General features: G+C 44.4%; 1 protein-coding gene across 1 annotated transcript in view; it reads left to right on the top strand.

Annotated features, from left to right (window-relative positions):
- Window positions 1-15,042, top strand: part of LOC105887498 (zinc finger protein 548-like) — a 37,236-nt gene extending 22,194 nt beyond the window's left edge. The window contains 2 exon segments of the mRNA XM_023516385.1: window positions 14,532-14,576; window positions 14,649-15,042. Coding sequence (XP_023372153.1) covers window positions 14,532-14,576; window positions 14,649-15,042 — 439 coding nt within the window.
- Window positions 15,043-16,593: the final 1,551 nt, after the last annotated feature.

Below are 16,593 nucleotides of genomic sequence, written 5' to 3'. Positions count from 1 at the left end.
TGGGCTTAAGCGATTCTCTTGCCTCAGCCTCCCAAGTAGCTGGGACTACAGACACCCACCACAATGCCTGGCTATTTTTTGGCTATAGTTGTTATTGTTGTTTGGCAGGCCTGGGCTGGATTCGAACCTGCCAGTTCCAGTATATGTGGCTGGCACCCTAGCCGCTTGAGCTATAGGTGCCGCCATAAAGTTTAGTTTTTAAAAAATAGAAGAAACCATATGTAATATCCATTAAAATATAAATTTGAAGTCTTAAAGGGCTTCAGTTAAATTTAATTTTTTTCTTTGGAAAACATCTTATTCCTTCCTGATACCAGATGAATGAGGTCATTTATGTACTGTTTTAAATGAATAAGGCATTGTTTACAGAAGTGGATGCACACTCCCAGGAACTGTGTGTTAAGGGCTGGCAAGGTGTAATTTAAAGTCAGAGCTTTCACCTTCCCAGTGATGTGTTTTTCTTCCAGTTGATTTTGGCCGCTTCATTGTGGGAACAGAGAAAAAAGTATGATTGTCAACCTAAAGGTGGAGATTTTCTGGGTCTGTGGATGGTTAGTCAGGACTCTTTTGGTTATAAGAACAGAAATCTAAGTTAAATTTATCTCAGATCAAAGAAGTTCCACTGATGATATGTAGAACTTCAGACAATGCTGGAGCCAGTTGCTATCTTGATGTCATCAGGCATTTTTCTCTTTCCTTTTGTTGCTTTCCTGTGCTGGCTTTGTTTGTTAGCCATGTTGTGTCAAGATGGTCTCCAAAAGCTCCAGGATGAACTTCAGCTAGTTTAGAGAGAGCTTCACATTCCCAATAGAACCACCCAAAGTCTAAGAAATGCATGTCATTGGCCTGGCCATGCAAGTGTCCACCCCAAACTAAACACTGAATACTGAACCAACCACAGTTAATATACTCTGTATGTTCAAGCCCAGGTAATGTGAGCCCCCTCTCGGTGCCAAGGGTAATGAAGTCAGTCTGTCTCCAAAACACATGACTGAGCATAGAAAGTGATGGTCTCTGCAGGAACAGCTGAGTGAGAGTCACCACAGGAACAGGAAGTGAGAATCTCCATAGAAATAGGAAGAAGTAACAGTCTCCACAAGAACAGTAAATAATGGCCTTGACAGGAACAGCAAGGTGATGTTAATATAGAAAAGTGAAGCAGATGCTCAGCAGACAAACAGCGAATGGCCACTGCATTCTATCGGCGGACAGTAGATGAGATGATGCTGAAGGTGAATACCTAAACTGGGGGACCATGGGGAAAATGGAGGTGTTAATTAATGCTTGTCATGGACAAAATTGTGCCCCCCCATTCATACGTTAAAGCCTAACCCCGATGTGACTGTATTTGGAGATAGGACCAATGATCTTAGGAGTCTATCCTATTATAGCATGACCTCATCTTAATGTACCAATTACATCTGTAATGATTCTATTTCTATTTTTTTTTTTGAGACAGAGCCTCAAGCTGTCACCCAGGTAAAGTGCTGTGGCATCACAGCTCACAGCAACCTCCAACTCCTGGGCTCAAGTGAGTCTCCTGCCTCTGCCTCCCAAGTAGCTGGGACCACAGGCTCCCACCACAATGCCCAGCTATTTTTTGGTTGCAGCCATCACTGTTGTTTGGCAGGCCCGGGCTGGATTCAAACTCGCCACCTTAGGTGTATGTGGCTGGTGCCTTAGCCACTTGAGCCACAGGTGCTGAGCCTAATGATTCTATTTCAAAAATAAGGTTATATTCTGAAGTATTGGAGGTGAAAACTTCAACATGTCTTTTTAGGGGGAACATAATTCATCCCACAAAACCTTGATAATTTGGGGTATTTTCTCAATTTTTAAACCCATAACTTAATCACACTGGACGTATAAGGTAACCAATTCACAGGTTTCAGAGATCAAGATGTGAACCGTTTTTGGAGGGGTGATTATCCTGCTTACCAGAGTGAGGTTATGTGCCACCCAAGAGCAACAAGATGCAGCTGTGTGTGTCAGGCCAGCTCCCAGCTGTTTCCCAGACAAAAGCAACAGAAATGAAAATGGCACGGGGCTGGTGGAGTGTGATGGGGAAAAAAGAGTAATACTTTTACATTAATAAGTTAAAATATATACTTTCATGTGTATTTTGTTACATAATCCCAGCAGTCTGTTGACAATAATGGAAAGAGACAAAGGAAACACATATAACAGTAATTGCTAATCTTTAATGAGAGGTTAGCATACCATGTACTTACTCTTTTTTCTTTTTTTTTTGCTATTTTTGGCCGGGGTTGGGTTTGAACCACCTCTGGTATATGGGGCCGCTGTCCTACTTACTCTTTTTTTAAGCATGTTTCCTTCATTACTTCATGTGACTATTTTACAGAGGAGGAACTTAAGGCTTGGAGAGATCAAGGTTTTTTGTTTTTTTGTTTTTTTACAGAGGAGGAAATTGAGGCTTGGAGAGATCAAGGTTGTTTTTTTTTTTTTAAAGACAGAGTCTCACTATGCTGCCCTCTGTAGAGTGCTCTGGTGATACAGCTCACAGCAACCTCAAACTTTTTGGCTTAAGCGATTCTTTTGCCTCAGCCTCCCAAGCAGCTGGGACTGCAGGTGCCTGCCACAATGCCTGGCTATTTTTTTGTTGTAGTTGTCATTGTTGCTTTTAGCAGGCCTCGGCCAGGTTCGAGCCTGCCAGACCCAGTGTATGTGGCCAGCACCCTAACCACTGACCTAGGGGCACTGAGCCAAGATCAAGGTATTTGCCCAAGGTTATGCATAACCTAAACTCAGACCATTTGGTTACAAAAATCTTCTTAAGCATTGCTTTTCTGTACTACTTCTATGCTAGATGCTGGGAGATAAAGAGATGAGTAAGAAATGGTCACTGCACTCAGGGCTCAAAGTCCGTGGCATGGTGGGAAATAGATCATTAGAAGGCTTCAAGATGGGGTGGTGCCTGTGGCTCAAGGAGTAGGGCGCCAGCCTCATATACCAGAGGTGGCAGTTCAAACTCAGCCCTGGTAGAAAACTGCAAAAAAAATAGAAGGCCTCAAGATGCACATTAAGTAAGATGCTATAGAGTTATGTAGCAACATGCATGATGAAATCAAAAGTGTTAAACTAGGGGCCTCCTGGATATGTACAGTGTTATAAATGAATTAACTGAAAATATGTGAAAATCAGGAAGTTTCACATTTTAAAATCTGGAATTCTGCTTTCTTTTGAGAAATTTCAGAGAATCTGGCAATGTTTCGTCCACCACCAATAGTTGGTAAGAGCCTACAGCAGCTGCCTCATTTGGACAGAACATCCCACCATTTCCTGTTGCATGACAGTTAGCCAGATTCCCTGTAGGTATCTGAGCTTGAGATCCCTATGGGAGACAAATAAAGCATGGGCGTTTAATGAAGAGCTATTTGAGCACCCTTTCCAGACTCAGCTCACCCTACATTTTTACTTTTCCCTCATAAGTCATTATTATTGTTGCATTATTCTCCTCTGGCACCACTTCTTGAACGTCCTCTCTAGTTCAGAAGATTTTCCAAAGACAGAACATGACCAATTTCACAGCAGTATCTGTATTCATCCTCCGGGGCTTCTCGGCTGTCCCTGAGTTACAGCTCCTGAGTGTGGGTGCCTTCCTCTTCATATACTTGGCTGCAGTCTGGGGGAATGTCTCCATTGTGGTCGCAGTGACACTCGATGCTCGCCTGCACACTCCCATGTACTTCTTCCTCAAACATCTCTCCCTGGTAGATATCTGTTCCATATCTACCACCCTGCCCCGGGCCCTGGTGGCCACCATGGTGGGCTCAGGGGAGATTTCCCTCCCCGCATGTGCATCTCAACTCTTTGCTTTTGTCTGCTTTGGGTCCACAGAATGTTTTCTTATCACCTCTATGGCTTATGATCGCTGTCTGGCTATCTACAGGCCCCTGCTGTATGGCACAGCCATGAATCCCCAGACTTGTGTCTCCCTGGTGGCAGTGGCCTGGGGCAGTGGGCTCATCTTCTCCACCTTCCACACAGCCAACACTTTCTCCCTGTCCTTCTGTGGCCCCAGTGTGATTGACCACTTCTTCTGTGACATCTCCCCACTCATGCGTCTAGCATGTGTCGACGTCGATGCCCATGAGGCTGCTGGATTTGCAGCCAGCGGCTGCATCATCATGAGCTGCTTTGCCCTCACCATCCTTTCTTATATCTGCATCTTCACTACGGTGGTTCAGATCCCTTCAACAGCTGGCCGCCAGAAGGCTTTCTCCACATGTTCTTCCCATCTGGCCACGGTGCTCCTGTTTTATGGCACTGGCAGTTCTGCCTACATGCGGCCCACCACTTACTACTCCTCGCTGGAAGGGCGCTTGGCTGCTGTCTTCTACTCTGTCCTCACACCCACCCTGAATCCACTTATCTATAGCCTGAGGAACAAGGACATGCAGGGAGCTCTGCGGAAGCTCTACCTTTAGGTATCATCTTAGGACTTAGCATCTGGATGTGGGAGGAACCCAGAAATCCACCTTCCTGGGATTCTCTTTGTGACCACAGTGGAGGTATTAATGCCTCCAGAAACAACCAGTAACACACCTGTAGCCAAAATTGTCAACAAAGTTAGATAGCAATGAGTTATGCAGATGGTCCTCAATGGATGTTTAGATAAAATGGAGACATGTTCAATGTGCACTTAATTTAGTCAAATAGTACTGTATGTACACAGGGGTAGATCGAAAGAGAGGGGGTGAATAGTGTGGAGCTATTAGCTCTGGAGCACGAATTCAGCAGGAGACCTTCCTCTCAGCTTGCCTCAATTTCTAGGTGTCTCCCAAGCAGAGGTACTTTACTCTGTCCAGTGCAATTCTAATGCTTGGTTATACAAATTTTTCATATAATATCTGTCCTAAATTCAAGCCAATGACTTCATTAGAAGCAGCAGCATCTATTCCAGAAGGAAAATAGGCCACAGTAGACTTGTAGAGAGGTTTCTAGTCTGCATGTGGCTACTTTCTATGGGAATGCCAAGGGTATTTTTGTCTTTCTATAAGGTATCTCTGACAGGAAGCACTATATTAGTTGTATTTTTTATTTAGATGTTTTAACAGAGACCAAGTATGTGTAAACATTTTTGTCTGAAGGTGATCCTGGGTGTTCCTATACCACAAAATCATCCCAAGGGTAGCTTCCTTCTATCTCTTTGCTCTATCATCCCCTGATGTTTCCTTATTTATGTGGCAAGAGCTTCATCACTAGCAGCTCATTCACAGTCCAGCTGTAGGAAGAATAAAGGAAATGGAGGGCAAGCAACAGTGCTGTTAAGATGTGACCCGGAAGTAGTTTACTTTATTTGTGCTAACACCCCATTGGCCAGAGCTTAGTTACACAGTCACATAGACCTGCAAAGGAGGCTGGGAAACGTTGTCTCTACCTGGGTGCCCAGATAAAATTCCAGAAAGAAGATAATATTATTTATGAATTTTAATCACTCCCCATCTGATCTCTTCATGAGCTACCATTTATCTTTTTTTTTTTTTTGAGACAGAGTTTCACTATGTCACCCTCAGTAGAGTGCTGTGGTGTCACAGCTCACAACAACCTCAAACTCTTGGGCTTAAGTGATTCTCTTGCCGCAGCCTCCCAAGTAGCTGGGACGACAGGTGCCCACCACAACGCCCAGTTATTTGTTTTTGGCTGCAGTTGTCACTGTTGTTTAGCAGGCCCTGGCCGGGCTCAAACCTATCAGCCTCAGTGTAGGTGGCTGGTGCCCTACTCACTGAGCTATGGGCACCAAGCACCACCGTTTATCTTTTCATTCTATCCTACCATCATGCCTCCAATTCTTCCTTTTTCCCCAGGCCACCTGTACTAATATTTAGTGGTGCTAACAATTTACGTAATTATCACTTTGCATACCTTATCTCTAATATTCAAAACACCTCTGTGAGGTAGTTATAATTCTCACTTTGCAGATAAGAAAAATAAAATTCAGGTTAGTTAGGTTAGGCAATTTACCCAAAGTTAAGAGGGTTAAGAAAGACTTGATATTTTTATGCCAGAACCACTCAGGATTCTAATTTTTTTTTTTAATTTTTTTTTTTTTGCAATTTTTTGGCCCAGGGCTGAGTTTGAACCTGCCACCTCTGGTATATGGGGCCAGCATCCTATTCCTTTGAGCCACAGGTGCTGCCCAGGATTCTTTTTTTTAATGACTGAGATTGGATTATATGTCTCTAATGCTTTAAAAAAACCTTTCCTTATTGAGACATTTTTGGAAGTTTTAGGAGTTGGTTATAGTGCTACCAACATATCTTTGAGGACTGAACAGTCCCACTGTACATGGGAACACCATTTGATCAAAGGCATAACCCATGGGAGATCCATAAATTGGCCAAGAGAGAAGAAAGGAACATGTGACCAGCCAGTTAGATCAGAAGTCTTTGGTAATTACTATGGTGTGGCAGACACACCCAAAGGTGGCTACCAATGCTCATAGCCTTGCATAATCCCCTCCACAGGAGGAACATGTGATTTGCCCTCAAGGTGATGGGCTGTCAACTCTCCTAAATCCCTGATGCCTATTCTCTGAGACTAAAAACACTCAGATACTTGGTGTATCTCACAAGTCCTTCCCTGAGTGTCATCCTCCTTCTCATGCTGTAGGTGTCAGCTCCTATGTCACCTCCTCAGAGAAACGTTTCTTGGTTCTCTCACCTAGAACAGGTCCCCTTCAGCTCACTCAATCCCCTTATCCTGTTCTATTTACTCCATTGCATTTACCATCCTTCTGAAGTTACCTAAATTATTTTGTTTCATAATCCTTATGAGGACCGGGGCCTATTTTCAATGCTATGTCCCCTGTGCATAATGTAGTGCCTGGCACATACTAGGTAATTCAGTATGTATTTTTCTGAGCAAACAAAAGTGATGTAGAGCAACAAAAACCAGAGCTATTCTGGTGTAAAGTAGGGGAGATCCCTGACTATCTGGTGGTTTCCTAACCTTCCCAGAATCATTTCTACAACACCTACATGGGATCTAGGGCTTCTACAAACCTCAAACATTACTTCCCTATTCAGATTAATAATACTATTAAACCTAAACCACTACTCCCATTATATCTCTTTCCACTAAAAAAAAGACAATCAATTAAACCATAATAACCCATCAATAAAACATCCTGATTCCCTATGTTCAAATACACTCCTCGGCCTTCAGACCAAATGTCAAATGTCTCTTGCTGATCTCCCCTGCTGGCCAACCTAGGTCATTTCCCTTTTTATTCTCTCTCTGCACTCAATTGTCCAAAATATGCATGCATTGCAATTTTTTTTTTTTTTCAGTTTTTGGCCAGGGCTGGGTTTGAACCTGCCACCTTTGGCATATGGGGCCGGCATCCTACTCCTTCGAGCTACAGGTGCTGCCTATGCATTGCAATTTTAATTAACTGGGATAACTGTATGTTTAAAATCTCTCCCCAACACTAGAATGAAAACTGAATGACAGTAGGGATTATACCTGCTTGTTTACCATTATCCAGGCCACTAATTTAACATCAATTAATCACCAATGTCAAGCTACCAATAGTTTAACAACCTACTTTCAACATTCCTAGATACTTGAAAATTGGCTCTTGTGAGCTCGTACTGGCCTCCCTCAGCACACAGTTCAGACCAAACACTGTGTCTGGACATAGCAATGGCTGAATAAAGGACTGTTTAGTGAATGAATAAACTGTTGTTGCTTCATGTTGAATGATTATGTAGCAGGTATTTCAAACTTAAGACTTCCAAAATACAGTCCTTTATTATTCCCCTATATCAGTGCCCTTCTCAGCTTTCAATGGTCAGCAACATTAACATCCATCAATCGCTCAAGGCCAAAACCAGGCAGGCACTGCCACCTTCCTCATCTGTTGTGTCCACGAGCCTTGTCAGTCACCCTCAATGTAAGTTCCAAATCCAGCCACTTCACACCATTCCCAGGGCCAAGGCACTGCGTCTGCCATCTCCAGCCTAAACCAGGGTGACAGCTTCCTCCCTTGTCGCCCTCCCTTAACTTTTTCTTTTTTTAAGACAGAGTCTCACTCTGTCACCTGGCTAGAGCTCAGTGGCCTCAGCCTAGCTAACACCAACCTCAAATTCCTGGGCTCAAACAATCCTCCTGTCTCAGCCTCCCCAGGAGCTGTCACTGCAGGTGCCCACCACCATGCCTGGCGAGTTTTTCTATTTTTAGTAGAAATGGGATCTTGCCATGCTGTCCAAGCGGGGCTCAAAATCTCCTGAGCTCAAAGGATCCTCCAGACTCGGCCTCCCAGAGTGCTGGGATTATAGGCATGAGCCACCCCGTTCTCCTTTAACTCTTATTGTCCCAGACCCCCCTTCTCCCCAGAAGTCACGGGTTTTGTTACAATGAAGTCCATTAAACCATAATACCCCAGCAATAAAACTGACTCCGACGCGGCCCTGCAGGGCCTTCAACCGCTGAGCTGTGTCGGCCCTCAAGAGTATCCCCTCCGCGTCCTTCATCCCTTGCTATGCGGCCTCACCTCCCTATCGCCCGGAGTCTCCGCCCTCGCTCCTTTCCAGCCAGGCGGGGTGGAGCAGCCTCTTCTCCCCCGAGTTTCACTCCAAGTTCTTTGGAAAGACCCTTCATAGCCCCTCTCTAAGGGTTTCGCCCCTCTCCCCAATCCTCCTACAGACTCCGCGCGCTCTCGCTTTCAGAGCCCTAATCGCTACTCGAAACCCCGCCACCTACCCCCACCCGCCGCGGGTAATTCTGCTGAGCCTCGGACAAGAAAGTTCATCCCTGGAAGTAGGGTCCGGGCTCTAGAAGGTAGGGCGCCTACGCATCTGTGTCCGGACTACAATGCCCAGAGTGCCTGGCGCCCATGAGACTTGAGCGCATTTCCGCTTCCGTTCAGGTTAGCGTGGTAAATGCGTACGTTGCTGGTGGGTCCAGCAGGGCATGGCAGTGTGGTGTGCGTGCGCGCGCGCGCGCGTGTGTGTACAGGCTAGCGCGTGACTGTATTAGTGAGAGGTGTGGGGGCGTGTATGTGAGCAAACACGTGTGACAGCGTGCGCGACTGGTTGTACAAGGGACGGTGTGAGAGCGTGCAGGTGCGAGTATGTGGGAATCATGGAAATGTTGCAGCAAGTGTGCGGGTGGGTGTGAAGTTTGCTAAAGAGAGGGTGTGTGTTGGGGTTAACGAGGAGGTGTGAGTGGGCCGCCCGTGCGGGAGGCAGCAAGCCGAGTGACTCTTGAGGCTTGTAGGTCATGAACGTGACTTGGGGGGCTCGGCAATGGAATTGGGTGAGTGTGGTATTTTGCTGTCAGTGTGTGATTGTGTTAGTGCAATTTATGTGTCACTGTAACTTAAGTGGGAATATGAATTTAATTCATGAGATTATGAATGTGATGTTGAGTGTTTGTGTATCCTTCTCCCAGTGTGATTTTGAGTGTCCATGAGTGAGTGGAAATTTGTGTGTGATGAGGGTGCATAGTTTGTGATTCTGTGTGTCCCAGTGTGACTGTCTGAAGGGGACTTTGATACGTGATTATCTGAATGTTTGGGTGTGTTTTTGAGCAGAAACTCATGTGGTGTGAGGGTATGTAGTGTGTGTGTCATTTAGTTTATGTATGGTTGTGATTTTGTGTCTCATTTCATGTACGTTATATGTGTGTATGAGGCTAACAATGAAATGGGTGGTGTGAGAAGTGCATTGTACCATTGTTTCTAAACTCTGTAGGTGAGTTTGTGTATGAATGTGTGTTCATCTGTAGGTGTATCTGTAACTGTGTCACTGTCCCATTTGTCTTAAATTTTAAGATTTTGTTTGTGAATGAAAGGCCTGTGTATGTGTGTGAATATATGTGCTTTTCCACCTACAAAGGGGGATGTGACTGAGGGGGAAACTTGATGTGAGGGTTTATGTACAGGATTTTGTATGTGCCTGAAGTTGTCTCCCAAGGGGTGTTTGTGTGTGTGTAATTTTATCAGAGTGACCAGTACCTGCATGCCATGTGACACTGGGTGTCATCTGTCAAGTACTGACAGTGCCTGATCATATGTGTGTGTGTGAGTCTGTTGGTGTTTGAATCTATGTGAGTTATGGGGATATGCGACCATCATTTGGGATCAAGGTTTTTGTTAGAAGAGGTGTTTTGCTGTGTCTTGGATTTCATTGATCCCTAAGAGTATGGGTGGGACTGTGTAGCTGACAGGCCCATGGCTAGTGTAAACTGGAGGCTGCAGGCAGAATGGTTAAGAGCATGCAGTCTATACTCTGTACTCACTAGAAAGAAGTGCTGGGAGGGCAAGGATTTTTCCTATTTTCTTCAGTGTTGTATCTCCAGTGCCTAGAACTGTTCCAGGTATCCACTAGGCATTCTGTCAATTCTTGTGGAATAAGCGAGTGGGTTCTAATTCTATCTCTGCTCTTCTTAGCTGTGTGACCTAGGACAGGTTGCCTAATCTCTCTATACCTCAGTTTCCTTGGTAATTAACTAGTATAATGCTTCTCACTTCCACCTCATTCTGTTGGCCAATACAAGTTGTGTGTCTAAACCCAGAGTCAAGAGGTGGGGAAACACACCACCCCCAGAGTGTGAGGCCACTGCAGAGATACACAGCCAAGGCCATGGATACAGGGACATGAAAAATGGAGGGCCTTTAATGCCATCTATTGCATTAACTAACTTGTATTATGCTCAACACTTCTACAGATGGACTCAGTTCTTATCCTCATTTTTCAAATGAGGAAACATGCTCAAAGAGAGGTCACAGAACATTTCCAGGGTCACACAGCTGGTTCTAACTTAGGGTCTCTCATGATGCTGCAGTCATCTGAAGGCTTGACTGGGTCTGGAAGATACACTCCATGGTGGCTGATCCATGGGTATTGGGAGGAGGCCTTAGTTCTTCCCATGTGGCCTCTCTAGAGAGCTGCTTCAGCATCCTTACGTGCTAGCTGACTTCCCCCAAAGGGAGGGATTCAATAGAGAACAAGGAGGAAGCCACAATGCTTAACACTTTAGTCTTAAAGTCACACACTATCATTTCACCTCATTTTGTTGGTTAGAAGTGAATCACTAAGTATAACTCACTAAAAAAGAGGGGGATTGGACTCCATCTCTTGAAGGGAGTATCAAAGAATTTGCAGCTATATTGAAAACCACCACAAGATGGCGCCTGCATCTCAGTGGCTAGAGGGCCAGCCACATATACCGGAGCAGGTGGGTTCGAACCCAGCCCAGGCCTTCCAAACAACAATGACAATTACAACAAAAAAAACAGCTGGGCATTGTGGCAGGTGTCTGTATTCCCAGCTATTTGGAGGCTGAGGCAAGGGACTTGCTTGAGCCCAAGAGTTTGAGGTTGCTGTGAGCTGTGATGCTACAGCACTCTTCTCGAGGGTAACATAGTGAGACTGTCTCAAAAACAAACAAACAAATCCACCACAAAAGTAACCTTTTTTGAGAATTTCCTGTGTGCACCACACATGCTAACAGTCCTAAGTGCTTCACTTATATTAAATCATTGAGTCATTACCAAACATCCTATGAGGTGTGCATTCCATTGTAACTTAGTGGAATTTAGCATTTAGTCTGCCTTCCACATTCTTCATTCCCTGACTACTAGTTCCCTGTAGTCCTTAGCACCACCTAATTTGCTAAGTTTTACATGTTAATTTGCTTGTTATCATTCTTCTACTAGAATGTGGGTTTCAAAGGGCAGAGGTTTTTATATCCCCAGTGCCTAGAAAGGTGCCTGGCATAAGAAGGTGCTTGATAAATATTGGTCAGCTTGAATGCATCATCATTTATTTTTCTGTAGAATCCCATGGGGCTGGAACAGAGACAAGATTCCATGGGGTCTAACCCTTGGACTACTATGTGCAGCCTAGTCCATGCTCAGGTGAATCCTGAACCCACCTTGACCTTTTGTTTTCCTTTTGACTCCTTCCCCAACCCACACCACCACCTTTCCACATAGCCACTTGAGGGGCTGGTCATGCGATGAACTTCAGAAACTGATCATGTTCTGGGATATGGCAATGAGTGGGGGCGACTGATTCCTAGCTAGGAGGCCATGTATTGGGGCATCATGCTGGAGAACTACAGGAATCTTGTCTTACTAGGTAAAGGCAGTGATTTTCCTGCCGACTCAGATACCACCTCACTGTGTAAAAGTCAAGAAGTATCAGGAATATTAGCACTTTCCTCCATCCCCATCTGTGGCCTTTTGACCCTTTTCCCCTCAAGCTTCTACCTAGCTGGATGGAAATAAATTAAGGGGTAACTGGGATTTCAGCCTTGGATGGATCTAGGAGCTCAAGTGATACTTTCTGGTCGTAGTCCTCATTCTTACAGGCTCTTGCCCTGTTTCTTAGCTTTACTCCCAAGCTAGTCCTTTCTACTTCTGGCAGCTCTGGCCTTTGAGGATGCTTTCAACCAGCAGCCCCTGCAAGGTAGAAGATTCTCTCTCTCCAGTAGTTCTAACATATGTCTCAGATCTTTTCTCTGAGCCAATCACTGAGGCCAGGGGATGGGACTTTTCTGTTGGCCAAACCTGAGTTGCCAATTATTGGTAGCTGACACCTTCTGAAGACTTGTTGTATGTTACTGTGTGGCTGGGGATGGAGGGAGGGGAAGAGGGGTGCCCACAAAGAGCATACTGTGGACATCTCTGCTCAACTTTGTCTTGTTTCTTTCTCTACTTCTATTTGTCTACCTCTCATTCTGTCTCCATCTCTGTGATAGAGTGGACTGCCCTTATGTCAGAATTCTTTAAAGTTATTTCTATCACAAACCATGGTAAAAAGTCCATTTTACTTCCCAGCCCACTACCTGTAGTAAATACATGTCTCAAAGAACTGAATTAAATTTTTCCAAAACAATACTTAGCCTCATTACATGCAGTGCACTCTGATATTTTTCTATTCAAATCCATTCTATTTCATTTCTAAAAAAAAATTACATCACAACTTAATGGTCTCAACTGGGAGTGACTATCCCTCAGGGAACATGTTGCAATGTCTGGAGACATTTTTGGTTGTCACAGATGAAAGGATTGCTATTGGCATCTACTGAATAAAAGCCAGAGATGCTGCTCAGCATCCTACAATGCACAGACAGCCCCCCACAACAAAAGACTACTTTGCCCCAAATATCAGTAGCGTCAAGGTGGAGAAACTGATTTCAAACTGGTTTCATGACTCACTGCCAAAAGTTGAACATTCATGCAACTCTTAAAACCCAGCTGTGAAGTAGTGAGGGCCCATCTTGGCACATACAGACTTCCTGGGCCCTATATTCTGATTTACTCATTTAACTCATTTTCCTGTCTGCCTTCATCAAGTTCTCATCCTTTAAGATAAACTGGAGTCATCCTCCATGTTTTTCTTCTCTGTGGGCCAATCCTTATTTCCAAAATCTTGTAATCTCCGCATGCCTTCCCTTTTCCCAGCCTGTACCCCCATGTCCAGCCCTACCATGGAGGGGTGTATCAGTCAAGGTTCTTCAGAGAATACAACCAATATGCTTTATACATGACCAGATTTATTTTAAGAAATGGCTCAAACAGTTGTGGGGACTGGAAAGTTTAGGATAGGTAGTTGGCTAGCAGGCTGGAAACTCAGGCAGGAGTTGATTCTGCATTCTTGAGATAGAATTTCTTCCTCTCTGGGAAATCTTGGTGTTTGTTCTTAATTATTTTGACTGATTAGATGATGCCCATCCATATTATTAAGGATAATCTTCTTTGCTGTCATTTGGTCGTTGATGTTAACCACCTACTGAATACATTCCCTAAACCACCTGGTTTAGTGTTTATTTGAATCGCTGGGCACGAGAGCCCGACCACCGTGACACATAAGACAAACCATCTAATCGAGGAGCCTCTTCGTTATCAGTGTCTTATATCTTAAAAGAATTTGCATTTTTGAAAATTTTCACTCAGACTAAGACACCAGAACAGAACACCTTCAAAGCAAAACATCTCTTAAGAGTAACCCCCTAAAATTGGGCCCAACAGGAATGATTTGGGACTTGAACTTCATAAAGACCCACAGAGGCAAAAGGTGCTCAGAAACACCAATCTTACTGAAATCTTGGAGCTGCTTTACAAAAAAAGGCTACAGATCTGAAGAAGAGAGGGCCCTCAGCTCCAAATTCTTTTACTAAGTACCAGCAAATCTACACAGGGGAGAGACCCTGTACATTTGCTGAGTGTGGGTAGGGCCTTCAGGCATAGGACGAATCTTATTCAGCATCAGAGTATTCTTTCTTTTTCTTTTTTATTTAGAGACAAGAGTTTCACTTTGTCACCCTCGGTAGAGTGCTATGGCATCACAGCTCACGGCAACCTCCAGCTCCTGGGCTTAGGTGATTCTCTTGCCTCAACCTCCCGAGTACAACAGGTGCCTGCCACAATGCCCAGCTATTTTTTTTTGTTGCAGTTTGGCTCGGGCCAGGTTCGAACCTGCCACCCTCGGTATACGGGGTCAGCACCCTACTCACTGAGCCACAGGTGCCACCTAGAGTATTCATTTTTGAGAGAGACCATACAGGTGTGAGGACTGTGCCAAAGCCTTTAGGTGGAGCTTGTCCTTCAGGCAACATCAGATCATCCACACTGAGAAACCTTTTCTCTGTGATGTATGTAAGAAATCCTTCAGCAAATGCTCAGCCCTCATCTCCTATGAGAGAATTCACACTGGCAAGAAACCACATTGGTGTAATGAGTGTGGGAAGTCTTGTAGCAACCAGTCATTCTTAACTCAACACCAAAGGATCTACACTGGGGGAAAACTTTATGAATGCAGTGAGTGTGGAAAGGCCTTCAGCTGGGCCTCATCCTTTACTTTCCATTGGGGAATTCATACGTGCAAGTAACCTCGTGAGTGCCCTCACTGTAGAAAACCCTTCCAGTACAGGTTGTCTCTTGTGGAATATAAGAAAGTCCACATGGGAGAGAAACCCTACAAATGTAGTGACTGTGGTAAGACTTTCAGCTATAGCCTTTCCATCCGCCTCCATCAGAGACACTCACTCTGGGGGGAATCCCTGTAAATGTAAGTAACGTGGGGACACTTTCAGATATTGCTCCTAACTAAGCAGCAACAGATCCACCACGTCAAGACACCCTATGAGTGTAAGGAATTTCTGAAAGTCCTTAGTCTAGAGTTCATCTCTGAAAGTATATCACAGTATCCATGCTGGAGAGAAATCTAGATACAGTCAGTTTAAGGAATCCTTTCGTGGCAGCTAACTTAAAACTTCTTACTAAAACTTATACATATGGAACCTTCAGATTATATTCATTTGTTGTGGTGATATATGTCAGGAATCCCTAAGACCACACCCCAAGATTGAATGACTTTAGAATGACTGACATCAGCGTAAGTGGTATGCCCAGGTATGATGTATCACAGCACAAAGACTCAAAGCAGAATCAGCAAAGGGAAAGGGCACATGGCAGCAAAGTTTGAGGGAAAACAGGTTCAAGCTCCCAGGAGTCCTCTACCAGGGGAGTCACACAGCATGTCTTAAATCATATGGTAACACATTTGAAATGCTGTGTACCAGGGAAGCTCATTAAAGACAAAGTGTTCAGGGTTTTTACTGGGAGGTGGTTACATAGGCAACCTCTGCCCAACACGTATCAAAACTCCAGACTTCTAGAAGGAAAGTAGGTTTCAGCAGAAACCGTATCCTAGCACTTCAGAAAGTTGAGGTGAAAGGATCACTTAAGGCCAGGAATTTGAGAACAGCTTGAGCAAGAGTGAGACCCTGTCTCTACAAAAAAAAAAAAAAAAAAAAAAAACAGAAAAATTATCCAGGTGTGGCAGTGGGCACCTATAGTCTCAGCTACTTAGGAGGCTGAGGCAAGAGGATCTCTTGAACCCAGGAGTTTGAGGATGTACTGAGATGTGATCAGGCCACTATATTCCTGGGTGACAGAGTGAAACCCTGTCTCAAAAAAAAAAAGGGGGGGAGGCACCTGTGGCTCAAGGAGTGGGGCACTGGCCCCATATACGGGGGTGGTGAGATCAAGCCTGGCCCCGGCTAAAACTATAAAAAAAAAAAGATAATCAAAAGGCTTGTTTTTAATTAATAAATTTTCATCTGGATTAACAAAGATATGTATATTTTCACACAAATATGCACATATATCCATACACACCTTAGGATATAATGATGGAAGGCATTAGATATACAGTTGTAAAAATTAGAAGCTTACTAGAAAATGTTTGTCCTCCTTAAAAATCAAATAAATGCAATTAAAATGAGATGTCCTTTCTCCTATTAAATTAGCAAAGGTAAAACTGCTCTTATATTTCATAATGCCAGCTGGGGAGGTGGAACACACATCCCCACATCACCAGCAGTGGTGTAAAGTGGTTTCCAAAAGGAGCTTGAGGCTGGATGTGCTGGCTCACACCTGTAATCCTGGCACTCTGGGAGGCTGAGGTGGGTGGATTGCTTGAGCTCTAGAGTTCGAGATCAGCCTGAGCAAGAGCGAAACTCCATCCCTAAAAATATATGGGTGTTATGGCAGGCACCTGTAGTCTCAGCTACTCAGGAAGCTAAGGCAAGAGAATTGCTTGAGCCTGAAAGTTT

This window comes from Otolemur garnettii, unplaced genomic scaffold (genome assembly GCF_000181295.1).
Source record: "Otolemur garnettii isolate 467f Iridium unplaced genomic scaffold, OtoGar3 scaffold00091, whole genome shotgun sequence".
NCBI classification, from domain to species: Eukaryota; Metazoa; Chordata; class Mammalia; order Primates; family Galagidae; genus Otolemur; species Otolemur garnettii.
This window is presented reverse-complemented; position numbering and strand designations above follow the sequence as displayed.